The following is a 26959-nucleotide window of genomic DNA, read 5'->3' as shown; positions in this document are numbered from 1 at the left end:
TCAGCTTTTAATTAGCAGTAAATGTCAAAGGAATGCAGCCTCTCCACAAGCAACACATTCTCCACAGGCCCTCCCCATGGGCCATTCACAGCAAACTTCCCACAGATGCCTGTTGTGTCTCAGACATACCCACTAAATAGGAGGGAGAGCTTTGATCACCGTATCCATTTAGTTGCACTAGAGGGCATCATTGCTCATGTTGGTGACAGTGTGTGAAAGCCATTTTAAATATGTCTTATGCTCTTTGGAGCCACCCACAGGGTTGCATTGAGCATTTCTCATATTTTATCAAAAAGAAAAAAAAAGAAGAAGATTTAGTTTGTTCTTAGTTATACAGAGCAGGAAGAAGATTCTGGTGGACTCAAGTGAGATTCCCTTAGGTCATTACATGCTGTTGTGAAGATGAACGCGTATAAAAACAACAACAAGTGAAACACTACCTTGTTTTATCCATGGGATATAGATCTAATTAACATAGGAAACTGTGGTAAAGCTTTTTTTTCTCTGCTTGCAGGGCGACTTCTATTGTTTTAGATGCATATTTGGAGTAGACAGAAAAATCTGGGTTAGAATTTTGGTTAAATCTTGTTGTTTGACCTAATCCATTAACTGAGTGTGCATTTGCTTTAACTACTACTAATGAAGAGATTCTGGATAAGGACAGAAATTGCAGCGATGTAAGTGACCTGCTTTTCTAACGTTATGTGTCTGATGCTTTCCAGGATGTGTTAAAGGAATGCCAGGAGCAGATTGAGAGAGTGTTGATGAATAACCTAAGGGAGGGTCGCCGGCAGCAGCAGAAACAGCAGCAGCAGGAACAGGGTGGCCCGCGCAGCAAAGCACTTGATGACCAGGACCAGTCCAGCACCCCAACCGATGTACGAGACATCAACTTGTGAGCTTGCTGCAGGAATGCTGTGATCAGTCTTCAAGAAAAGAAAAAAACAACAAAAAACAAAAATGACAAAAAAACAAACAACCCCAACAAAAAGTGCTTGCTAGTCTTTGTAGAGTTTTATCTTCATTTTCCAATAAAAAAATACTCCCGTAAATGACAAAAAAAAGAAGAAAAAAATCTAAGCTATTTTAGATACAAAAAATAGATATTTTTTAAATGATTTGATAATGATGCAAAAACCTCTACGGTGCCTCAGACTCTTAGAAGGGAAGCGTGTAGTATTTTGCAAACTCTTTTGATTGTGTAAACATAATAATATGATATTTAATGCAAAAGTGATAGCGTCAAGGGCTTTTCAAACTAGAGAGTCTACTGTATCAGACTGGCTTGAAAGGGTACAAAAAGTGGGGCTATGTTTTTTTTTTCTGTTTTGTTGTTATGTTTTTATTTTATTTTTTTTTGGTTCATTTTGGAATGCCTGAACTTGAACACACATTGAGGTGCCATGAGTCTGAATGAACGCACCCATTCACTTGGCTGTGTACTAAGGGTGCATTAGGACCAGAAAAGGGGGATTAAAAAGGAGCGGTGAGACACAAGTCTCATGCTAAGAACGCAGAGCTCTTTTGCTAGGGCAACAGGGGCTTATATCACGACAATAGACTATTAATATAATTTTAATATGATTATTATTATTATTCCTGTTAAACAAGCAAGTTATTGTCTCTTGATGCTAAAGTTACAGACACTTCAAATAAGCTTTTGTCAAGCTGCTTGTGTGCATGCATTTACGTGTGGTGTATGTTGGCTCATGTGCAAGCGTGTACAAGTTACCCTTTATCAGGCACTCTTGTGTGAATCATTTGGGCTTTGTTTAATCATCTATCTGCAAGTGTTTGGTCATAGAGACGGATTCAGTGGTAGGCACATGGTCTGGACAGGGATAGCAAATGATTCCACGATGCTTTGAGGGCCTCCTGTAACAGTGCCTTATATTAAATGCTTTTATTTACTGGCCTGGAAACTGCTTGAGGGCTGAGCCCAACCCAGTGCACAGAACAAGAGGAGGCAAGAAAAGGGAGCGGAGTGAGACGGCTACGTTCCCTCATTTCTTCTAAAGGCAAGAAGAGTTGTTTTTAAAATTTGTGGGTAAGGTTGTCCTTTGGGGCAACCTCCCACTAAATATTACAGTTGTATTGTATACAGTTTATTGTATTTACGTATTTTGTTGTGAGTGTGTTGAAGGAGCCTTAGGCTGATTTGTGTTTGGTCCAACCAGGGACCAAGAGAAGAGTCATTGAGAAACAAGTGTGTGCAAATTTGATTAGCAGTTAAGGAATGTGTAGGCAAGAATGATCGAGGATGATGATGATGAAGCTTGGTTAGTTTGAGGTGTGAAGCATGCTGCTGAGATGAGGATGATGATATGGAGTTTGGAGAAGCAGGAAAGGAGGCCAAAGGAGAAACAACAGCTATTATGGTTTCCATAAATCACCTAATATTTAAGATCTTTAATCTATTTGTTTGTCCTTTAGGGTTTTTTTTTTTTCATTTGTTTTTTTTTTGTCTCGTGTTTGAATTACAGACCAGTATCTACACCAGTTTCATTGATACTGCCAGCTCATAACTGGGGAAGGTTACTCCATCGGTGTCAGTTTAGAGAGCGTATTTGCCATGGATAACAAATGGTTATGATTAAGGAGTCTTTTTTTTTTTTTTTTGTGGAGGGGGGGGGGCTGGTTTCCCATATTTTGATCATTGCATGTTGGGTTCATTATAGTGTTAAAGCATTGGAAACCAATGTATGACAACAGCAACAAAATAATAAGGCACGTTAATTTAACAAAATAAAAAAGACCAAAAACCAGACAACAAAAAGACAGAAAACAGATCAAAATGGAAGAAAATCAATTGTTTGTTGGTTTGCACGATCCGAGGGCAGTTTTCTTGAAATTTGAAAAGATTTACTTGTGCAACTGCGCCATTGCAGAAACATTGTTTTTTATACAGTGCCTTAAGTCTGATGTAGACTTTCACCCTGTTTTGCAGAGCTTAAGCATAAGATCCACTACCAAGCCATCCAAAATATGCTGCTTCCAAAGGTTGAACTGGCATGGGATTTGAAAACTTCCAAAAGTCATTACACAGTGTCCAAAAACAGGGTGCATCATCGGCACAAAACGGATTTCATATGCTGAATTTTCATAGCTTACCTTGAAAAGGGGCAGTCAAGCTTAGGTTTGTGTTCGTCTACATATGCGTGTGTGTTTGTGTGCATGTCTTTCTGTGTGTAAAGGAGATTTCTGCGTGTACTCGTACGTTTCCTTTGCCGAGAAACAGTTCTTAGTGATGCTTGAGTTTCACAAGTCACGTTTCCTCCATCCTCACACCAAAACCCCTGTCAATCTTATTGTATTAAATTAGTCTGTCTTAATATTTTCACAGCTCTGCTCTGAAAATGAATTACAGTACTGTTAACAGATTGTATGGGTGGCTATGTTGTTTGACTTTGAATATGGACTGAAGTTACGTTCATTAAGGGGTATGATACTTTATTCCAAAGTGATGAGATGGAAAGGGTGTGAAGACATCAATCTAGTGTCAATATTGTTATTGAGTTATTATTGTTTTTTCCGCTGCTAAAAAGCTATGATTTTTTTGTTTGTTTGTTTGTTTCATCTTATACACAAAAATAACATTACATAGTTGTGATGTCACATCAGTGTGCTGCTATTTTATAAACAATTGTATTATAATTATTTTACTGCTTACAGAATACTTTGAGAATACAGAAGTAGAGGGTAAAAGAAAAACATGAAACGAGTATTCGACTGGAAATGCTCTTTGTACAGTGTGCTCTTATAAAGGCATGTGTCTTTACCTTTTAGTCTTTTCCTCCTCTTCTTTCTCTGTCCCATTCTGTAAGTATGGTATCTCTATACCTCAGGTTTACTGGACATAAAATACTTTTTCCATTACCTCACACAACTCACAACAGTTTTTTCGGGAACCTGGAAAGGACACCACATAGAAGAGGTTATGATATGTCTGATGTAGTAAATACAGTTGAATTTCGATGTAGATTAATAGAAAGCTTACAAGGCTCCCACCTGGACGTCAGAAATAGTGGATGGAGGAGGTGACAAACGATTGACAATGCCTTGTGTACCCTGCCCATTTCAGTGAATATAAACCTGTAAATATAAAATAAGCAACAGTGAGTAAAGGCCTCCTCTCTCCACTATAACCATATCATGTACCTCAGTTATGTCTGTTGCACAACCTCTGTTCAATAAATATCTGCTTTAAAGAGTGTGGTGCTATGTTGGTCCTATGTTATTCTTAACCTTTTACTGGCAATGTTAATGGTGAAAATAACAATGGGAATCTATCCAGCATGTTATAACCTGGTAGAGAATGACTGTAAAGATTGAGTGTGGATAATCACACAGACTGGGTAAAAATTACACATTTGAACAGGTTGAACTTGTATATTCAACCATGTTTCCTTACATAATTATCCGCTAAATAATTATAACTTAAATAAGTTGGAAATTGTTACAGCTGAATAAGAGATGAATTATAGGGTAAAGTCATTAGGGCTTGGCAACTCTGTGGATATTCTTTGGATTTCTGTTGAACTCAAATAATTTGTCATTGAGAGCATGAATGAAGTTAAAGGAGAGGACATACTGTATGCTAAGGTCAATAAACTTACCATGAAAAAAGTATTCTGCCTCCTCTTCTTATTTCAGTTGGCTACTGTAGCCTACTGTGGTGAATTTTTTTTATCAACTTTTATATCTTACTACTAAGGAACAGCTGGTTAGTGCTTAAAAATATCATAATTAAAATAAAATGCCTATGTCGAGTCAATGTAGCCAATGCCAAATGAGATACAGTCCAAAAGAAAACCGTGACAGACAGACTTTATACAATTTCAAATCCCGCCACGCGCCACTGGCGCCAATGAGTCACTGCAAGCTTCAGTCAGGGGTGAGCCGATGTCCGATTCGTTAACGAATCATTCTTTTGAATCGGATCTTTTCAAGGATTCGGTTGAGCTGGTGCATACAAAAGTGCAAAACAAATCTGAACGATTTGTTTATGTCTCGAATATCGAATGTTAAACACACTGGAAAAATGTATATGACTTAATCAGCTATGACAGCTTTATCAACAAACTTTTTATTTAAAAAAAGCAACGACCATTTCAGCCAAGAAAATACATTTTAATAATGTTTCAACTACATCAAAATTAAAACTGGGATCAATTCAATTTCAATAAGCACCCTTATAAACAACATTTAAAAGGATAGCAAATATTGCTTACATTTTGGAAATTGAGTCGGACCTATCAGCCATGCGTACGAACTTCCGGCTAAATCAAGTACGGTGTCAGTGGAAGTGCTGTCACCACAGCAGCGCATATTTGAAAACGCAATTGCCGTGACAGACTCCTGGATCAATGGATGAACATCTATAACCTCACGACGCTGTTAACTGCACCGTAATAGCTGCAGCAATGCTCGCTTTTGGTTTAACGATAGTCCGACAGTAAGTTGGCTTTTCTGTCTTGTTTGCTCAATGAAAAAAAAATCTCATTATAACGTTACCTATTCATTCTACATTACCAACTGATAATCACTGCATTATTGATTCAGTAAATTAAAGTGACCTGATATTTTAATTATACTTTGCTAAAGTAGTTCTAAATATAGCTCTGTATCTGAACGTCATGGCGTTATAGAACGATATTAATACACGAGGGCTGTCTGACATTTAGTAGAGTTTAAATATGCTAGTGGGAATTTAGTTTAAACTTTACTGGGCTCCTCATATCATATTACTAATGTCTGTTGTAACTTATGTTTAAAGGGCAATACGAATCCCTCTTCCAGTGAAAGGTCAGAGGCAAAAAAAAAAAAAAGTCCTACCCTCACTGTCCATGTTAAATAAGTTAGACATTTAAGTTATGTTGTCGTCATTGAAAGAGGTTTTGCAAAATTCCTTTCTTTTTCAATACAAACTAAAATAATAAACGTGTGAAGTCAGGAACACCTCTAGTCACAATTACAACTAGTTTTCTTTGAATTCAAATTATTGGTTACAACTGTGCTGGTTAGTAATAAAGTGTTTATTGATCATTTTACTGTTTTGGTTTACCAGTGGTGAGACGCAGTGCAACAAAGATGGCCTTTTACAAGGTATTTTTTTCACGGGGAATTTTTTTTTATCCATATCAGTACCCCTGCATTTATTTCAGGCATTAAGCAGACATCTCAGCACATGCTCCACAAACTATAGCTATAATTTCTTTGCTTTTAGGTCAGAAAATAGACTCACCGCTTTCTGAAATTGGGATACGGCAATCTGAGGCCGCTGGCCAGTACCTCAGGGATGTAAAATTCACAAATGTGTTTGTCAGTGACATGAAACGTGCCAAGCAGGTAAGTAACATAGTTCAAGTCTAGTAGAAACATACACGTTTGCCACAGGTAGAGGGAAATGTTTCTCCCCAAAATAAAATGAACTCTTTTTAGGTTATTCTGTTCAGTGCTCATGTGGGTCATTTGAGCTGGAAATGCATGTTTCCCTGGATAAGAGTCAGTAAGCATTAAAGCGATATATACCTATGTGAGTCTATTTTGAACATGATAAAGAAACCATATGTTAACAGACAAGATCTGTTAACTTGCAATATGCACATGTTATTGTTATAATGTTGCACATGCCCACTGAAGTTATAATCATATCTAACTAGTGTGTCCTATTGGTTTCGTGTTACAGATATCACTTTCCTTGTGTGTATTCGTTTGTTAGGATGAATAATCACGTTATTTTGTAAAATTACAGACTGCGGAGATTATTGTGAGGAACAACAGAACCTGCCATGATATAGAACTAGTAGCAGATCAATCACTCAAAGAGCGAGTAAGTACAGAGTACAGCTTGATAATATTAGAAAAATGTCTGATAAGAGCAACTTTTCATATGCATCACAGAACAATTTTTCTCTCCAGAGTTTTGGTATAGCTGAGGGAGGTCGAGTCATAGAAATGAAAAACATGGCTAAAGCAGCCGGGCAGCCTTTACCAGAGTTCACTCCACCCGAGGGAGAAACCGTGGAGCAGGTAAAATTTATGGCACATATGTAAAAAAATAAATAATAATAATATAGCTGGTTTGTGATGAAAGAAAACAGCCACTTTAAATGGCAATATTTAGTTTATATTTTAATAGAATAGAATATAACAGTCCATGTCCTGTGTCCCATGTATTTAATATAATATTTTAAAATGTAAATGATCAATACATCAACATTTTAGTTCTTCACATTTTCAACAAAAAACAACAAATCTGATTGTCATCCTAAACTTCTGTTTACTGTCTTTAAATGAGTTAAATGAGGCACATTTTATTTAGTTATTTTTACTATATATATATATGATTATATTCCTTTCAGGTGAAGGTGCGAATCAAGGATTTTCTCAAGGCTATGATGCAGCGAATAGCTAATGACCATCAAGACAAAGTACAAGATGATGAGACATCCATATCTGATGAAACCAGTTGGGCTCCTGCAGGACTCCCAGATGACGGAGTCTTGAATGTTTCTGTCCATGCCTTGGTTGTTGGCCACGGGGCTTATATGAGCATAATGATGCGCCATTTTTTTGAGGACCTAAAGTGCCCCGTGGGCCGTTGTTCAGACCCAGCTCAACAGTTTTCCATCTGCCCGAACACCGGAATGTGCCGTTTTATTATCACTTTGAAATGTGGTAATGCGGGTTTTGAACTTTCAGACATGAAATGTGTGTTCATCAACAGAAGAGATCACGTCAAGGCTGATTAAGAACAACAATATATGAATAGAAAAGGCAATCAAATGTTTGCATGTCAAAGTTCAAGCACTTTACCCCTGATTCTTCATACAGAATTTTGTGATATATCGACTTTTGGAAAGACAACCTTTACAAATATCTGATTTGATTTTTACAATATAACTCATGAATCCTATATTGTATACCATTCAGACACTGGCAGTGTTAAATATTGTTTTTTGAAGATTATTCATTTTCTGCAAGGGAGATGTGTGTATGTAAGTTATTGAGTTACTTTTGAATGGTATAAACGTGTAAATGTTAACTAAATAAATATGTCATACATCTATGTTGTTGTGTTTATATATAGCCACAATTTTGCTGTTGGGAAATTATATGTTATTAGGGGTATGACGAAACACTTGGCAGACGAGACGAGATGATACGCAATATTTGGTTCTCGGGAATGGGACGAGACTATTTTAACCATTTTTAAGAAATCTTCAATGACAAAATATACGACTGGAAAATTTTTATTTTATTCTCATTGAAATCACTGCATGTGCCATAATATTCTGCAATATTTTCTTACCAATATATCTTCCAACTAAAGTTATTTAGGTGAACTTCTGTTTTCATCTTTAAAGGATGATGTCATGACCTGTTATTACTGAACCCGAAACCATGCATTGCTTGTGTAAAGACTTTTAAAATTATATGCAAGAACACAATATTTTTATGCATTTTGTGCCTCATATTTGCATAAGAGTTGTGGAGTGTCCTGACATGTTCAGCAGCACAGAACAGTCAATATTGAAGAAATGCAGCTACTCTGACCTTGTTTTAAGGTGTTTGTTGAGTGAAGGTTTGAATTAACTCATGCACCCAAATCTGTTGACAAAAGAAAGGATAAATTGTTGGTTCTATGCCCTACTTGCCTCTTAAAATTACATAATCAGTAAAAACAAACATCAACAAGTCCAGCTGATTCCAGTCCAATGCAAATGGAAACAAGTTTTAAACAGATTGTCAGTAATCAGTATACCATTCTACAGAATTGGTGCAAACTGCTGTCCGACGACCAAAAAACACAGTTAAAAAGCATTTAAGTATTGAAATATTAGATGTTTACTAAGATCCTTCTATTATCTATTGAATCCCACAATAATATTTAAAATATAAGTAAGCTTAATATATATATAAAATCATAATTTATTGGGTACTTTCAACTGGGAGTTGGCTGTCCCGAACCCTAACCCCTAAATTTCAACTTGTGAAAATATTGAAATGTTTTTTTTTGTTTTGTTTTTTCATTGTTGTTTTTAAATATATATATTTCTTTCTTTTAAAAAGTTGTTACATTTTTTTTAATTATGAAACACTGTAAATATATTTTGCCTTTTAACAATGTTAGGAAAGTATGAAGAAAAAAAAACGAAAAAAAAAAACGATGACCCGGGACCTGTCGTCAAAATCCCAAAAGTATGAGAAAAAAAAAAAAAAAAACATGACCCGGGACTTGAACTCAATTTCTTTGTGGATGGAGCTTAACTGCCATCAGTTTAAAGAATATCTTTTGCCTTTTAACAATGATAGGAAAGTATGAAAAAAATAAAAAAAAACGATGACCCGGGACCTGTCGTCAAAATCCCAAAAGTATGAAAAAAAAAAAAAAAAAACATGACCCGGGACTTGAACTCAATTTCTTTGTGGATGGAGCTTAACTGCCATCAGTTTAAAGAATATATTTTGCCTTTTAACAATGATAGGAAAGTATGAAGAAAAAAAAAAAAAAACGATGACCCGGGACCTGTCATCAAAATCCCAAAAGTATGAAAAAAAAAAAAACATGACCCGGGACTTGAACTCAATTTTTTTGTGGATGGAGCTTAACTGCCATCAGTTTAAAGAATATATTTTGCCTTTTAACAATGATAGGAAAGTATGAAAAAAAAAAAAAAAAACGATGACCCGGGACCTGTCGTCAAAATCCCAAAAGTATGAAAAAAAAAAAAAAAAAAAAAAAAAAAAAAAACATGACCCGGGACTTGAACTCAATTTTTTTGTGGATGGAGCTTAACTGCCATCAGTTTAAAGAATATATTTTGCCTTTTAACCATGATAGGAAAGTATGAAGAAAAAAAAAAAAAAAAACGATGACCCGGGACCTGTCGTCAAAATCCCAAAAGTATGAAAAAGAAAAAAAAAAAAAAAACATGACCCGGGACTTGAACTCAATTTCTTTGTGAATAACTGCCATCAGTTTAAAGAATATCTTTTGCCTTTTAACAATGCTAGGAAAGTATGAAAAAAAAAAAAAAACGATGACCCGGGACCTGTCATCAAAATCCCAAAAGTATGAAAAAAAAAAAAAACATGACCCGGGACTTGAACTCAATTTTTTTGTGGATGGAGCTTAACTGCCATCAGTTTAAAGAATATCTTTTGCCTTTTAACAATGATAGGAAAGTATGAAAAAAAAAAAAAAAACGATGACCCGGGACCTGTCGTCAAAATCCCAAAAGTATGAAAAAAAACAAAAAACAAAAAAAAAACGATGACCCGGGACCTGTCGTCAAAATCCCAAAAGTATGAAAAAAAAAAAAAAAAAACATGACCCGGGACTTGAACTCAATTTCTTTGTCAATGGAGCTTAACTGCCATCAGTTTAAATAATATCTTTTGCCTTTTAACCATGATAGGAAAGTATGAAAAAAAAAAAAAAAACGATGAACCGGGACCTGTCATCAAAATCCCAAAAGTATGAAAAAAAAAAAAACATGACCCGGGACTTGAACTCAATTTTTTTGTGGATGGAGCTTAACTGCCATCAGTTTAAATAATATCTTTTGCCTTTTAACAATGATAGGAAAGTATGAAAAAAAAAAAAAAACGATGACCCGGGACCTGTCGTCAAAATCCCAAAAGTATAAAAAAAAAAAAAAAAAAACATGACCCGGGACTTGAACTCAATTTTTTTGTGGATGGAGCTTAACTGCCATCAGTTTAAAGAATATATTTTGCCTTTTAACAATGATAGGAAAGTATAAAAAAAAAAAAAAAAAAAAAAAAAACGATGACCCGGGACCTGTCGTCAAAATCCCAAAAGTATGAAAAAAAAAAAAAACATGACCCGGGACTTGAACTCAATTTTTTTGTGGATGGAGCTTAACTGCCATCAGTTTAAAGAATATATTTTGCCTTTTAACAATGCTAGGACAGTATGAAAAAAAAAAAAAAAACGATGACCCGGGACCTGTCGTCAAAATCCCAAAAGTATGAGAAAAAAAAAAAAAAAAACATGACCCGGGACTTGAACTCAATTTTTTTGTGGATGGAGCTTAACTGCCATCAGTTTAAAGAATATATTTTGCCTTTTAACAATGCTAGGACAGTATGAAAAAAAAAAAAAAAACGATGACCCCGGGACCTGTCGTCAAAATCCCAAAAGTATGAAGAAAAAAAAAAACATGACCCGGGACTTGAACTCAATTTTTTTGTGGATGGAGCTTAACTGCCATCAGTTTAAAGAATATCGTTTGCCTTTTAACAATGATAGGAAAGTATGAAAAAAAAAAAAAAAAACGATGACCCGGGACCTGTCGTCAAAATCCCAAAAGTATGAAAAAAAACAAAAAACAAAAAAAAAACATGACCCGGGACTTGAACTCAATTTCTTTGTGAATGGAGCTTAACTGCCATCAGTTTAAAGAATATCTTTTGCCTTTTAACCATGATAGGAAAGTATGAAAAAAAAAAAAAAACGATGACCCGGGACCTGTCGTCAAAATCCCAAAAGTATGAAGAAAAAAAAAAACATGACCCGGGACTTGAACTCAATTTTTTTGTGGATGGAGCTTAACTGCCATCAGTTTAAAGAATATCTTTTGCCTTTTAACCATGATAGGAAAGTATGAAAAAAAAAAAAAAACGATGACCCGGGACCTGTCGTCAAAATCCCAAAAGTATGGAAAAAAACCCCCCCCAAAAAAACATGACCCGGGACTTGAAATCAGTTTTTTTGTGGATGGAGCTTAACTGCCATCAGTTTAAAGAATATCTTTTGCCTTTTAACAATGATAGGAAAGTATGAAAAAAAAAAAAAAAAAGATGACCCGGGACCTGTCATCAAAATCCCAAAAGTATGAAAAAAAAAAAAAACATGACCCGGGACTTGAACTCAATTTTTTTGTGGATGGAGCTTAACTGCCATCAGTTTAAAGAATATCTTTTGCCTTTTAACAATGATAGGAAAGTATGAAAAAAAAAAAAAAAAAAACGATGACCCGGGACCTGTCATCAAAATCCCAAAAGTATGAAAAAAAAAAAAAAAAAAAAAAAAAAAACATGACCCGGGACTTGAAATCAGTTTTTTTGTGGATGGAGCTTAACTGCCATCAGTTTAAAGAATATCTTTTGCCTTTTAACAATGCTAGGAAAGTTTGAAAAAAAAAAAAAAAAACGATGACCCGTGTCAAAAAGTGTCCCGCATTTTCATGTCACTACCAAAACAGTGAGTGTTTTAGTCTATTGGCTGAGACTGATTTTAACCACACCCCTACATTTTTGATCAGGAAATATTCCCGTCCTTCTCTCTCATTGTAGATGTGTAGCCTACCATCATTTTGAAGGAAATGTGTTCAAAGGTCTGACAATCTGTGTGTAACTTTAAGGGACGTCACTACCAAACACCTTTTATCTGCAATTTTAAGCTAACTTTTTTGGGTGTAATTCCATAAAATTTAGTTTGTATGTGTGTACAACTGTGCTAGGTTACCATGTGCTGGTTATCATCTTTGAACTAGGCTCAAGTATCTTAAACTGTCACTACCGAAACATTCATGCCATCATTATTTTGGTAGTGACAAAAGGGAACACATAATCATTTATTTGGGGGAAATAAAATAAAATGTTGTACAGTTATGCAAATCATTAGTATCTTAAACTTAGTATGTTTTAGTAGTGTTTTAGTATGCGAGTTAAAATTCTGTAATGTGATGTGGTCGCTACCAAAACATTACTGTAACTATACGGAAAATGTGCCGTCACGACCAAAACATGCATTTTTTGTATTATTTTTGAATTATCAACTAAGATGTTATTATAGTGTTTGGTTCAATGTATATTCAAACTAATGAATCCTTAACTTTGATATCAGTATGAAAACTTAATGCCTTTTACAAAAAAAAGATTGGGTTCAAAATACAACAAATATAAATTACACTTGAAATATTGATTTACCTGTGAAAACTTTTTTTTATAAAAATAGCACAAAAATATATTTACAAGGTTGATGTAAACAAAATATAAAAAGGTTAATATAAGCCTTTTAAATTATTAATTGTGTTTGGGTAGTGACAAATGTGGGGAGAGGAATAATATTCCAAAACTTTCTGAAAATACAATATGATAATTAACTGCACAATTACTAGAAATGTGTACCTTGGATATTATACAATTTGGATCCATACAAAATTTGTGGAAAAATACACCTTTTTTTCAAGACGTTTCCAACTCTGACTTTGATCCAATTCTGTAGAATGGCCTATGGGGTGTCGTGTGTAGATAATCCAAGAGAGATGCGTGACACAGAACAAACAAGCAAATAACTTTTAAGATAAGAACCATAAAGTATTATGGACACAACAAGGAACTGAGGAAAACCAAGGGCTTAAATACACAAGGGAAGATAATCAACAGAGGAACAGGTACTTAATTTAAAAAAAACAATGGAAACAAACAAGGAACTAGAAATCAGGCAAACAAGAACATGGAAAACCAAACTAAGAGCAAGTTTACATGAAAACGATGTACTAAAAACAGAAAAGCTTTTTCTTTGCGTTTTTCACATACAGACGACTAGCTTGGTTCTACCAGACTCTCGTACATTTCATTTGTACAGAGAGTCTGGCCTCTCTCCATTGACAAACGTTAACTTCCTTGAAGACGGGTACTCTGTAGAAGTTAAAACTATTGGATCTGCCCAGAGCCACTCTGGATCTGCCATAACCAATCGCTAACGTTTGGTCGTGACGTGTGACGACTCAAACTAGCGCACAACCTCAACGTCATCGTTCTCAGCCACTCCCTCTGTTCGCTGATTGGACCGGTAAAAAATTGACTGGAGAAAACAATCCCGTTCACACGAATCCTCGAAAACGAATAAAAACGCTGTATTACGCTGCCAGGCCAGTAGTTGGCGATGCCACTTTGTAAAGAAAAACTATGCGCCAATAGACTGAACGTGTAATACCTGTCATTTTTCACAAATTTGCCTGTTTTTTTGTAGTTTACTCGGAGAGAATATCAGTGTCGTTTTCAAACACGTACATTTTGAAACCCGTTTTCAAAAGTTTGTGTTTTCAGGCCCCCAACACGCTGTTGTAGTGTAAATGAACAGCCAAAACAAGTTAGTGTGTGAAGGACCCCTCAAACACAATCAAACGAAACATCCGTTTATCATTGATATTTTTTATTGTCCTTGTACTCGATTATCATCATCATCCACCATTAATCGTGAGATCTAGAAAATCTTGTTTCAAAAATATAAAAGCATCATTACCTGACAAAAAAAACAATTTAAACATAACACCGATGATTGTTTTTATATAATGTGCTGAGAAACTTGTGAGAAACTAAAGAGATTTAATAGGGAAATATGTGACACTCATTTCATAACATAAAACTTTAACAAGAACAGGAACCAAAAAAAATGTAACCCAATAATTTTATTGTTTGAATTCATTTTTTGTTTTACATTTTTGCTCAATAAATTATACATTATAATCAATATGTACTTTCTCAACCTGTACTTTCTTAATACTTCCTACAAAGATGATTTAATTGAAGGGTATTGTTGAACTAAAGCATACAATTAAAAAATGTCTTTCACATTTGATAAATAGAAATTTGATCATTTTTCGATTTAGATTAAAGACATCAATATAAAATGTAATAAATAAAAACGTATCAATACTTCTTCAATAAATAATTCAGCAGAGGTGGCCAGCACCATCTCATATATGTTTGAAACTATGATATTTAGGCCTACTTTCGGCGTGAAATGTAATGATACAAATTGCAGACCCCAAACATTGCAATACAATAATTGCCAAATGCACGTGATTCTTAGTATTTCATGATATTACCCACATCAATCAATGAAAAAGGTTCTTGCGCAGTTCTGATGAAAACAACGTCATTGCCACAGCATTGCAGAGTAGTTTAAATTTTAACTGACTTAAAAAGGTGAAAGGACTGACAAGCAGTGACCTAAACTAGCCTCACTTACTGAGCTGAAAAAGAGGCCCTGGATTGCATCAGTTGATGGTTATTTGTTTCCATGGAACCATTTGCTTTCTTAACCTTACATTAGAAGGTCTTCAGATCGGTGTATTGTTTGTTTTTAGGTGGGCTATCATCCAAAAAGGGAACCATCCCATGTAGTTTAATTCACGGATGGTTTTCTTTGGCATGCGGCTGTAAAACCGTTCAGGAACCTAATTCGTTCAGAATGGATCAGATGGTGCAACTTGCTTATTTTTCTTTTCTTTTTGTAAATGTGGACTGACTGGGCTCTTGGAAAGCAGTACGTGTAAAGGGTCATCATAGGAAGTGATGGTCTCTTTAGAAACATTACTGCTGCGCTCTCGCTCTCGATTTAGTCTTCGATAATTGCTGGTTTTCGACTTGGGGTTCTCGAATCCCAAAGGATCAGATGGGTCAATATTGTGGCTTCTTCTCTGCCTGAGATGTGTTTTATGGTTGTTTGATTGCAGAGGTAATTCTGCATAAGCCTCAGTGTGGCTCATAGCTCCCAAAAGCTTGATCATTGCATCACTCTTCCGTGTAGATTGATAGGAATTCTTTCTTTCAATTGTTTTAAAGCAGTCCTTATTAATGACATCAACCTGAGGATAACACACCAAATTTTATTTTTCAGGATTCTTTGATGAACAGAAAGTTCAAAAGAACAGCATTTATTTGAAAAAGAAATCTTTTGAACCATTATAATATCTTCGCTGTCACTTTTGATCAATTTAATGCATCCTTGCTGAATAAAAGTGTTAGTTTCTAACCAATTCTTATTAATAAAAAATAAAAAAACTCACCCCCAACAGTACTGTAATTAAAAGTATTTGGTATTGGAATTTATTGTTGTTATTATTATTTTTTATTTAGGGCTTTTAGTCGTAATAAATCTGTCTATTAATCCATAACATAGTAATTATGATAGCAAATGTCTAAGTATATATCAATAGCTGTAAAAGGTATTTATTTGTGATTAATATTGATAAAAAATAAATAAATAAAAAATCATACTTACTGAAATATGTGGCTTTTTGGTTGTATCCAAACACATTATATTATTATTTTTAATATCAAGTACGGAAAAGCAGTCCTTGCTTTTTTTCTTCAGTAAAATGTCACCTTTATGAAATAAAAGAGTGTCAGTAATATTATCATAAGTAAAAAATATTCAGTTTATGTAAAAAATCATCTTACCTTTTGACTGTTGATGAATGGCTTTCCTCATCCTATTGCTAAATGTAATCATCAGGAACTTGCTGCTGATCTTGGCCTCCATATCTCTCAGATTTCCACATATTAAATCTGTTTGGATTGTTTCCTTTTGTATAGGATGACAAGTTATTAGTGTGCAGATGCTTAGAGCTGCCAGACAGAGAAGATGAAGCATGTGCATGATCAGTCTGGATCAGGCAAGAGCTCAGGATACAGTGAGGCATCTCACTGCTGGTTTATATAACTGGGGGAACATTAGTTCAAAGGTCATGTTTGCCAACTATGAACTTTAGGCTACTGTTGAGCACATGCAACTGGCAGTTGTAACCGGATTATTTTACTGTCAAGTGATCCTGGGTATCCAAATTATTATTTGGGAATTTTACATATTTTTACAACATCTTTTAAGTTATTAAAGTCTAAAATGCCTATATCACAAGTTGTGTCCTTTTTTGTAGTTTTTATTGTCATTTATTTGCTAACACTTTACAATAAGGTTTCATTTGTAAACATTAGCATAGTATAGCCAATATTAATATATAATCTCTCGTAAAACCTTTTGAGCTCTTTGCGAGGGAATGCAAAGATTCTTGTGGCAACGCAAAACGTTTGCGAGATAACGCAAAAGCATTGACAAATATTTTTTCCTCCATCTCATATATTTTTTTCTCTTCACCAGGTAAAGAATATGAGGGAAAAGAATATGAGATGGGAGGAAAAAATATATTTCAATGCTTTTTTTGTTTTCTCGCAAAATGTTTGCGTTCGCCCGAGAAAGTTTTGCGAGTGAATGCAAAGTTTATCGGGGGAACGCAAAACATTTGCGAGGGAACATAATGTTTCTCGGGGAACGCAAAACATTTGGGGTTTTGCAAGTGAATGAAACGTTTTCGAGGGGGACGATGTTTATCCTTCACCACCTCAGCAAAAGTGGGACATCAGCTAAAATGGGACAAATAAACTTTTTGTGTATACTTTTTTTTTTCATGCATTAAATGTAAATTCTAATACAAACAGTATTTCAATATGCAATATAAATTTGTATTACATATGTTCAAGTGATAATTCATCTTTGTTCTATTTTTTATTAAGTTTTGTTACTGTCAATTTACCTGTAGCCTATGTGTTAGATAAAATGGGACAGTAGCATTCAGCTAAAGTGGGACATCCTATTAAAAAAAAGATAATGCATTGCTTAATGTGAGAAATTGTTTTCAGAAAATGGCAGAAAGCTATAGGCAGAAAGGAAAAAAAGCCAAACAAACATAATCAATGGTGAAGTAAGAATGAAAAGGGCAATCAATGAGTACAGGGTAAGAGTGGAGGAAGGCCAGGAACCTAGACTTCGTATTTGGCCAGGGCACAGTGTGTTCCAAAATCCACCTTTAAAAAAAAGAGTGAAGAGTTGTGAGTGGATGTAGTCATGCCTCTGTCAGAAAACCATGGAACTGGCAAACAAAAGCTTCTTTCGCAGATATGTGCAACAATTGGAATATGCAAAAGCTAGTGGAATTAAATTGTTTTCTAAAACCAAAAACAACTGGTTCCAAAACCATTTTTTTTTTTTTTTATAGGAACCAGAATTGAGCAAGAAACATCATCATCATTATTAACACAATCCGCTAATGTGTCTGTTTTTGTCTGTTTGCATATTGAAAAAAAGTACAATATCCTGTTGTAAGTAATTGTATTATCCAAGCACAAACTAGATGAAAATGTGTCCCAATTTACCTGAAAACGGCAGTAGAATAAATAAAAAAATGTAGGCCTATCATTAAAAAAACACACACACACACACGCACGCACGCACACACACATACACACACACACACACACTTGCGCGCGCGCACACACACACACACACACACACACACACACACACACACACACACACACACACACACACACACACACACACACACACACACAAACAGGCCCGGCTCCACGGGGGGCCAACCCAATCAGAAGCTTGGCCCACCTTGAAAAAGCAATAACACATGAACTGAACATAGATGAGTTTGTAACAGAATTCTCTAAAATGAGTAGAAAGCTAATGCTGTAAATAGTGATAATATAGTGGTGATATAAGGAGATATTTTTCAAGACCTGCCCTGTTTTCCTCAAATCTAAAGTTACTAAACGGATCCAAGATCTGTTGTGAGGTAAAAAATAAAATTTTAAAAATGTAAAAAAGAAGAAGAAAAAAACTGGAAAAAAAAGAAAAAAGAATCTAAATATAGGCCTACATAAGAATGTAAAAACAAAAATGTAAAAAATAACAATGGCCAAAAATCTGTAATGTTATATATTAACAGACGTGAGAATAATTCTTAAGAAAAACAGCATTTCAGATAAAATTACCATTTTTAGTTTGTAAGAGCTAAACAAAAAGCTGATGTTGTAAATGGTATAGTGATGTAAATAGTTATTTTAAAAGACCTGCACCTTTATATCAAATCTAAAGTTACTTAACACCCATTGACTTTCATACAAGAGACAATTTTATATGTTTTTAATACACAGTTTACCAAAAAGTGTCCCAATTTTGTTGACTTAATGCAGCCTTGTTATTTTATTTATTTACTATTTATTTGTTTGCTCATTGCCAGTTGCATGTGCTCTGTGCGTATAATCAGGCATATGAAATAACATTTTAAATACACAGGATGGTAATTTTACGTAAATATAAAGCACAATTAAATGGGAATCTCATGCATTTCGGATTTTGACCACACGAGGAGGCTCTAACCCAACAAATACCATCCACTTTTTTTTATTGATAACTCAAACTAAATCTCACATGTAGGACTAAATAAAACCACATTATTAAAACACAATTAAAGTATACTGCAAAAACAGAGGCTAAAAAACAACCTTTTATTTTCATTTCAGTAATACAGTTGGCTGCTGTGCACAGCACATACGTATAAAAATAAAAGGAAACATTTTCTTGATATATTAGAATTCTTACTCATTTTTTTTTTCTTTTTACATTTTTCTTTTTCAGAGAACAAAATGATTGGCAAAAAGTTTGTTGTCTCCAACAAATCGTACAATCATTTCAACAAATTGGAACTAAGGCAGAAGGTGAGGTATATGTTAGAAAATAGGAGGGGAATTTGGAGGGGACGTCTGCCCCTCAGTGCAGGAATACAAAACTGAGGAAAAACAAAGGCTGCATACGTACAAGGACACGCACACATGCACTACCCCTTACAATCATCTCGCAAGCTGCAAATGGGGCCATTTCAAAGCTGGAGACAAAGTACAGTACAAAGAAACTGGTGGAACTTACATGAGAAATAGCGGTTTCTGCATAAGCACTTAGTTTAGAGGGCCTAACTTCTAGATACAACATTTCCAACCCACATTTTGCATTAAAAACCATGCAAAATTCTATTCACCTAAATATAAAGAGATCAGAAATGTAACAGAGGACAGGGTACAGTGAAGATACATATCAATAAATTAACATCAGTCATCACATACATAAAAAAGCAGTCATTTTGACAGTTTCATTAAAGCAATAACATTGCATGCCATTTTTGGGGTACAAAGAATTTTAAATCTGTAGTTGTCATTACTGATAGATAGATCATATTATCAACATAACGCAGCTGAAAATCTCTCTTTATACCCAAAACACACACAAAAAAATGACCATACCCATATTGTTTCAGTTTTGCTTAGTTCACCCCGAAATAAAATGAAGATTCTGTCATTGTACTCACCCTCGTGTTGTTCCAAACCTGTGAAACATCATTTTACATTGGAAGTCAATGGGGTCCAAAAACAACATTTTGGACCCCATTGACTTTCATTGTATGAACAAAAACATTCTTCAAAGTGTATTCTTTCATGTTCCACAGAAGAAAGAATGTCACACAGATTTGGAACGACATAAGGGTCAGAAATCTTCATTTTTGGGTGAACTATATAACTTTAAGGAAAAAGTCTCACACACACTCCATGATAGTACAGTGTAAATATCAGTGTACCTGGCTCAAACATCCCAGCCATAATTGTTATAAAAATAACATCCTTCTCCTTTGTAGCATTAACATGTCTCAAAATGTCAAGTAGAAGCATTAATGCAAGAGAAAGAAAGGTTTATGTGTACTAGTATTGCAGTGATTACCAAACAGATAAAAGGGTATTGTAGCAAAGATATAAACAGATCTTGATTGTTGCAGTCTGAGCTGCGACCTATGGAAAATGAACAGATTCTCTTAATCTACACTGTAAAAAAAAAGAAAAGTTGCTGCCTTAAATTTTTAAAGTACAATCACCTTGGATATATTATCATATTAAACTAAATGTAAAAAAAAATAGTTAAATCTAAAAATTGCTTAACTTATTTTGATGAGTTAAAGCAATGTAAAAACATGTTGTCATAACTTATTGATCATATATATATTTTTTTTAACAGTGTTTGCTATTCCTTTAATTCTAGAGCTAGGGGAATGCCTAAATACCGAAGTTCAATTCAATTTCAAGTGCGACCAAATTCTCTAGACAAAGTCAACTGACTTGGGAATTTAAGAGTGTGCACAGGTGTTTGGGTCTATGTCTGGTATTCAAACATAAAGTAACGAGCAAATTACGTTATCTCGAACAGATTAAGACGGTTGTATTGGTTTTTACATTCCAAAGACGTTTTTAAGGAGGAGTTCAAGTATGCAGTCAACATGTTGGTGAATGAGCCCTCACTGGAGATCACTGACTGTAGAGGTAAAACAGAGACACCACTGACTAGTATCAACACATATCTGTGATTTAACAAAAGAAGTTTAATCGCACGCTATATTTAATCTGATAAGTAAAATGAGAGGTTTCCTTATTACTAAGCAACAGCTATGCTTTCATATAACCGTGCCACATAATGCATTTCACTAGCTTGACCAGTTTTCACTATCCGTTCAAATGGAAGCACACAAACCTTACAGGTCAAGCCGTCCCAGTCAAATTCTGACCTTACATGAGGCGTAAAATGGCCTTCTCTGAGTTTAACTCCCAATAAGTATGCATGCAATCAGTTTTTAGTTATTGATCTAAAAAAGGAACAAAAACCTCTTTCTTGCATGCACAAAAGGAGGCAAAATAGCAGAGGCTAAGGCACCACCAAATCATGAAAAAGGAGTAACTCCCGAAAAATAAGTGCTTTCATCTCCCTCGTAAAATGGCGCAACAGATGAAGATCAGAGTAAACTGATATTTATTTTTCCCTCCCTAATATTTCCAATGCGGACGTGGCTCTTTGAGGTAATAAAAAGTATCCATTTCACTTCTAAAAAGCTGAGGATGTTAGTCCAACGCCAGGTATGGTTTACACCAGTTATGGCAAGCACCCATAAAAAGTGAGAGGGCAAAAAAAAAGCTCTCATATATTCATAATAGAAATCATAAGCAGCAAAGAATGGCATGTACACAAAGTTCAGACAAAGTAAGCTACCGAAATATACATATATTATTATTATTATTATTATTTCAATGAGAATAAATACCGTAAGTGTTATTTTAGTTCTTTTCAGTTCACCTCTTAGCATGTTTGGGTTACCTACGAGAACATCCAACATGTGCAAATTATTGTGTTATTGCCAGTTTTGCTCATAAACGTGGGAGGAAATGTGTGACAGTCATTGCTGGGGAAGCCTTGTAGCCTCGCTTCAAGCGGCCATGTTTGCTGAGGCCAATATAAAATCCCTTGTAAATGGAAGACTCGTATGCGTTGTAATTGTTGGGCAGCAGCGTCTCCTTGAACTTGCACTCGTCATGGAAGGCCCTCTACAAACGGTATGGATTAGAGAGTTAGTTTGATATCCTCCTCCTAAACCCCACCCAACACTTCTCCATCACATACTCTCAATATACATCTGAGGGAAACTCACACCGGTTCATCTTAAATAAATAATGATCTAACTGACAAAAGCTTTGCTTTAAAAATCCAGGCAACTCATTCCCAGTTTTCTTAGAAGCTTCGAAACTTCTCAATGTGAATTAATTTTTAAACTTTCACAGTCATCACATAACATACACGTGAATTCAAGGTTAGATTCATTTTCAATGACATGCACATATTCTGTATGCTAAACAAAGCTTTGTTCACAATTTTTGTTTGAAGAAAAAAAAAGAAAGAAGCTAATTAAACATTTTTACTAGGACAGGAATTCTATTAAATAAAAATGTTAAAAATATATAAATAAATTATATATAAATAATAATAATAAACAGTTAGAATTGTAAACAAATGTATACATGGGTAATTTGTATTATGTTGGGATAACTTACAACAATACAGCTTTGTTTCATCCTTATTTTATTTTATTTATCTTTTTTTTTAACCGGAATGTGTGTGAATATTGACTTTGACAATAGAATACCATGGAGTTACAAAGGTTGAGAAGCACTTTTGCTTGATGATTCTGTCTATGTCATCAAAAGATAATGTGTTACTCATGGTGAGATCTGGCATCTAAGTAATGCGAGTTGAAAGTAGGTCAAAATTACATTTAAGCCATGCACAACATCACACTCCACTGCTCAGAGCCAACAGTTATTAAAAATGAATGACAAGCCAATGTATTCAATGCATCATCAACTAGGCCTAGAGCTGAGGAATCATAAAAACAAAACAAAGCAAATGACATATTCCATCCAGGCAATGATGCTCATATTTGAGTCAACTTCAAATTAATCAAACACATTCACTCATGCATGTGGGTCAATGACGATCTTTTTTCCATCAGAATCCATAAGTTTTTCAAATATAGCCTACAATAAATGCTTTTTATTTCACTCTTCTGAATCATTAGGCCGAACCGTTCTGAGCACGGTAAGGAACTGCTACATTTGCATTTCCATATGTGCACGTTTCGGCACGGTAAGATTACAAAACCTTCAGTTTGATGGTTGGATTGTGGTTTTCTAGCATATTGACCTAAAACTATTTTCTACACGCTTTTCTCGTCAGCGAATCATATATCAATGTACTGTATGTATTATTAATGTAGCCTAATTTAATGTCAGTAAATGTCTGGTAACTTTTACTTTTCTACAAGGTGATCGCTCCGATGCACGCTCGCATGGCTTTAAAGTTTACAGCATCACGCGTTTCACGCAGTCTCCAGCTCTTGCGTAAGCAAGGTTACGCTTCTAATCCTGATTTCATAACGCCAGTAGGCCTACCACACTATAAAAGTTGCTGCCTTATTTTTTTTAAGTACAATCAACTTGAACGATTAAGTAATTTCAACTTAAATTAAATTAAAAGGACTTATAAAATAAGTCGAATCTTGTAGGCTAGGCTCTAACTTAAAAATGTCTCAGGCTATTTTGATTAGATAAAGCAATGTAAAACATTATGTTGTCTTAACTTTTTGATAATTCATTTTTTTTACAGTGCACAGTTATTTATATATAAGTCCTGATATTTATGATGGCCTGTTTGCTGTGAACACAATCATTCAAAATGGGTTTCATGTATCCAGGGTGCCAGGAAAATATTTAGGTATAGCCTACTTTTTACTTAATGGTTATACCACTTGACATTTAAGAAGAAAAACAAGCAAATAAATGTGTATTGTTATTTTTTAAGAATCAGAATGTGTCAGAATATGACATAGGCCTACAAAGACAAGCCTATTAATTCTAAGAACTTGGCACTAATGTGAAAAGATCAGCATTTTTATCACCTCAAACCAGAATCCTTATTTGCCATTGACCCATTTAAAACCGTAGTAAAACTGAAGTGGCGTTCTCTTCACAAATACAATGAAATCAAACGACAGGCATACCTACCGTTCCGTATAACCTTCCGCGGCTGTTCATTGCGACAAACATCTCGCTTTTCACTCCGTATAGAGTAACCACTCCTCTCTCTACCGCTGAGATTTCAATGAGACCTGATTGAACAGAACATCAGTGTTACACACATGACAATGTGGCACACGACAGCTCATTTATCTGCGGGATGCGTTCTGCACAAGCCTTTGTTCTGCATTTTCTCCCATGCTGGCACATTAATTTTTTTATATAGGCTACAGTGACATGAAAGGGAAAAAAAAGCCCTGCAGTTCTGGCATGTACGACAAGCAGATGGACGCTGTGTAAAATTAGTTGACGTCTAAATTCGTCCATGCATTCGTGTCATGTTTGAGCCTCGGGAAACTCGGCAGTGATTGACACTAAGGGTTTATTTGAACAGATATGTCATTGCTTTAGGACACATGCAATAATACAAATAATAATATTTAAAAATAATAAAATGATATAGAAAATAATATAGGCTAATTTATAATAATAATAATTATAAATATAAAATAATATTATATTATTATAGCCCATATATAGGTCTATATTCTGAAATTAAAATAATAATTGAGCTGTTCATTCAATCCTTCTGCATCTCTGCTATAACGAGTCATGCATGACATTTCTGGATGCAACTCACTGTACGGGTTCTCATTATGGACACCGTTTATCTTTCCGCCTGGCAGGACCTGCAGGTGAAACCCGATGCCCACGTTGCAGTACAGCCTCCGCACTCTCTTAATGCCCAGCAAATAGTCACTCTCCCAGTTCAGGTCCGATTTCTCCACCGAGATCCCCAAAACGGAGCGGGAGAAGAGCGTCTCCCACCTTTTCTCCAGTGGAGTTGCATTAGTCCTGTTCGAGGTGGGGTAAGAGGACACGATCCCAAGCAGAAAGCCCAGCAGAACAACCGCAGTCCACGTCCAGCGCCCGCTGCTCTCGCACATACTGATGAGGAACCTTTGCGCAGTGGCCATCCGGTTTACCCTCGGGGCACGTGGTCAAAATTAATGCCCCTAAAAATACCACTCTTGTTTTTCTTCTTTCGGCATGGTGGCAGGGGCTTATTTTTGGAAGGCAGGTCGGGGCTGCGCGCGTGTAACACAATAAGCCCCTCGGTAGATGAGAAGAGCAGGGCGGCAGAGCTTGAGCTGGTGGCGGTGGTGGTGGAGATGATGATTACCATGTTTCACCTCTCTGGATGGGAAGCACCACACACTCACCAAAATGCAAGCTCACCTTGCTTGGGAGATCTTCGGGATGACATCACTCACCTTCAGGATGACATCACGCTGACCTCACCGCGACCGGGGGTCAGTTCGAACGCGAGAACCCAATCGCTGTCGATCCACGCGAGCGGCCCCGGGGACAGTGAGCGCGAGAGCTCGCGGGAGAACACGGGGCGTGCGCGATGGGCTTCGTTGGCAGCTCCCAAATTGGACCTGTGGTCATATGCCCGACGGGCCGCTTCCTTATTTAGAAGGAAGGTGTAAAAACAGACCAGTTGTCACCGCGGGGCCATGTCAATCTCGCAAAACACTTCCTGCGCTGTTTGCTCAGGAAGCTTTCACTAAGATATATTTTGAATATGCCCCCGTGATTTATTAATGTGGGTAAAAACACATAGTTGGACGCAACGCACGTCCGAGCGCGAGCTGAACTCCTTTGATCACTTACGTAACCTAATTGAGATAGATAGATAGATAGATAGATAGATAGATAGATAGATAGATAGATAGATAGATAGATAGATAGATAGATAGATATTTTTTACACCTGGCAGGTACACAAAAATAAAAGACAGTATGTGTCCACCAGGGTGCGCTCTATCATAATGTTACAATCAAATAACCTATAAGAAATTACACCCTGCTTGTCAAGTATTTTTTTATATATATATATTTTGTATATTAGGCTATTTATTACTATCATTTTGATCATTTATGCATAATTCTGTATAGCACAATCATTTTGTAGAGTATATGAGGCAAATGCAATAGATTTGTTAATAACCTTTAAGATTATTTTAAAGGAAGAAATAGGCAATTTGTTTTAATTTCCTTGGGGATTAATGATATTTAAGACTCACAACACTTCTCAAATTTAATTAACCTAAATCAGTCAAAATGTTAAGTTATATTACGTTATGTTAATATTGGTGTACAATTTAAATCAACCTTACAGGGAACATAAGTTTCCAAAATATCAACATTAATTTTTAAATATGATATGTAATAAAAAGGGGAATACAGTGGGAAGAAGACCAGATGAGTAGCATTATGGTATCATTGCTCAATCCCTTCTTTATATTTGTTTTTTAAAGATGTTAAGCTTATCATCTCTAAATGGAGACAAATAATTATTTCTATGAATTTACAGCCTTGGCCTATAAAGTAATGAATAAACCATAATTAAAAATGAGTCAGACATAATCCCTAAGGATGCCATGATAAAGCTCAATGCAGTTTGTTTTTTCAATGCAAAATCCTGACCCATTTATCTACAGCATTAATTGTCAAAACACTTCAGAAGTCTAATTTAAGGAACAAAAGGGAATGTGGAGTAGTTGCACGAGGCGGCATCATGACACTTGAGTGCTGAAACTGCATCCACTTTATAACATGACAATCACACCAGTACAATTAGTGCAGTAATTGGAAGGTTTTATCCTCGGTTTACATATAAGATTAACCAAACACCATTTACCCATTCAGGAACAGACAGAAAAACATTTGAGCGTGCTTGATTTTTTTTCTCAAAAATGACAAATATTTAATTCAGTGGCTTTCTAGGCACTTACAACTAAAGTTGTATGATGTAGTGTTTTTTGTTTTTCAGAATTTATTTATAGATTTGTCAGCCACTCAACTCTGGTGGGAAAAAATCCAATGAGGGAGAAAGCAAG

At 35.4% G+C, this 26959-nt stretch overlaps 3 protein-coding genes and 1 long non-coding RNA gene across 9 annotated transcripts in view; 2 read left to right on the top strand and 2 right to left on the bottom strand.

Moving 5' to 3' along the window:
• ccnd2a (cyclin D2, a) overlaps positions 1 to 4844 on the top strand; it is a 148108-nt gene extending 143264 nt beyond the window's left edge. For 5 of the 6 annotated variants that reach the window (XM_079603199.1, XM_079603198.1, XM_079603196.1 and 2 more), the window contains one exon: positions 723 to 4615. In XM_079603199.1, coding sequence (XP_079459325.1) covers positions 723 to 899 — 177 coding nt within the window. In that variant the 3' untranslated portion in view covers positions 900 to 4615. Of the gene's footprint in view, positions 1 to 722 lie in introns of all 6 variants that reach the window. The other variant, XM_079603197.1, reaches the window with a different exon arrangement.
• A 397-nt stretch (positions 4845 to 5241) lies between these two features.
• On the top strand, positions 5242 to 8071 carry tigara (TP53 induced glycolysis regulatory phosphatase a). Its single transcript, XM_079603200.1, has 6 exons — positions 5242 to 5455; positions 6068 to 6105; positions 6227 to 6348; positions 6755 to 6832; positions 6922 to 7032; positions 7365 to 8071. Exons 1-6 carry the CDS (start codon positions 5424 to 5426, stop codon positions 7752 to 7754), a joined length of 771 nt encoding a protein of 256 aa, XP_079459326.1. The 5' UTR covers positions 5242 to 5423; the 3' UTR covers positions 7755 to 8071.
• Positions 8072 to 14185: 6114 nt separating this feature from the next.
• Positions 14186 to 16520, bottom strand: LOC306993933. Its single transcript, XR_013796575.1, has 3 exons — positions 16228 to 16520; positions 16049 to 16152; positions 14186 to 15632 (listed from the first exon to the last, which is right to left on the bottom strand). It is a non-coding gene; the product is annotated as an uncharacterized lncRNA (long non-coding RNA).
• Positions 16521 to 20018: 3498 nt separating this feature from the next.
• Positions 20019 to 26696, bottom strand: fgf6a (fibroblast growth factor 6a). Its single transcript, XM_079602873.1, has 3 exons — positions 24695 to 26696; positions 24043 to 24146; positions 20019 to 22029 (listed from the first exon to the last, which is right to left on the bottom strand). Exons 1-3 carry the CDS (start codon positions 25029 to 25031, stop codon positions 21853 to 21855), a joined length of 618 nt encoding a protein of 205 aa, XP_079458999.1. The 5' UTR covers positions 25032 to 26696; the 3' UTR covers positions 20019 to 21852.
• Positions 26697 to 26959: the final 263 nt, after the last annotated feature.

This window comes from Phoxinus phoxinus (genome assembly GCF_949152265.1).
Source record: "Phoxinus phoxinus genome assembly, chromosome: 25".
In the NCBI taxonomy this organism is placed as follows: domain Eukaryota; kingdom Metazoa; phylum Chordata; class Actinopteri; order Cypriniformes; family Leuciscidae; genus Phoxinus; species Phoxinus phoxinus.
Note: the sequence above shows the minus strand (reverse complement) of the source record. Positions and strands in the feature narration are given on the sequence as shown.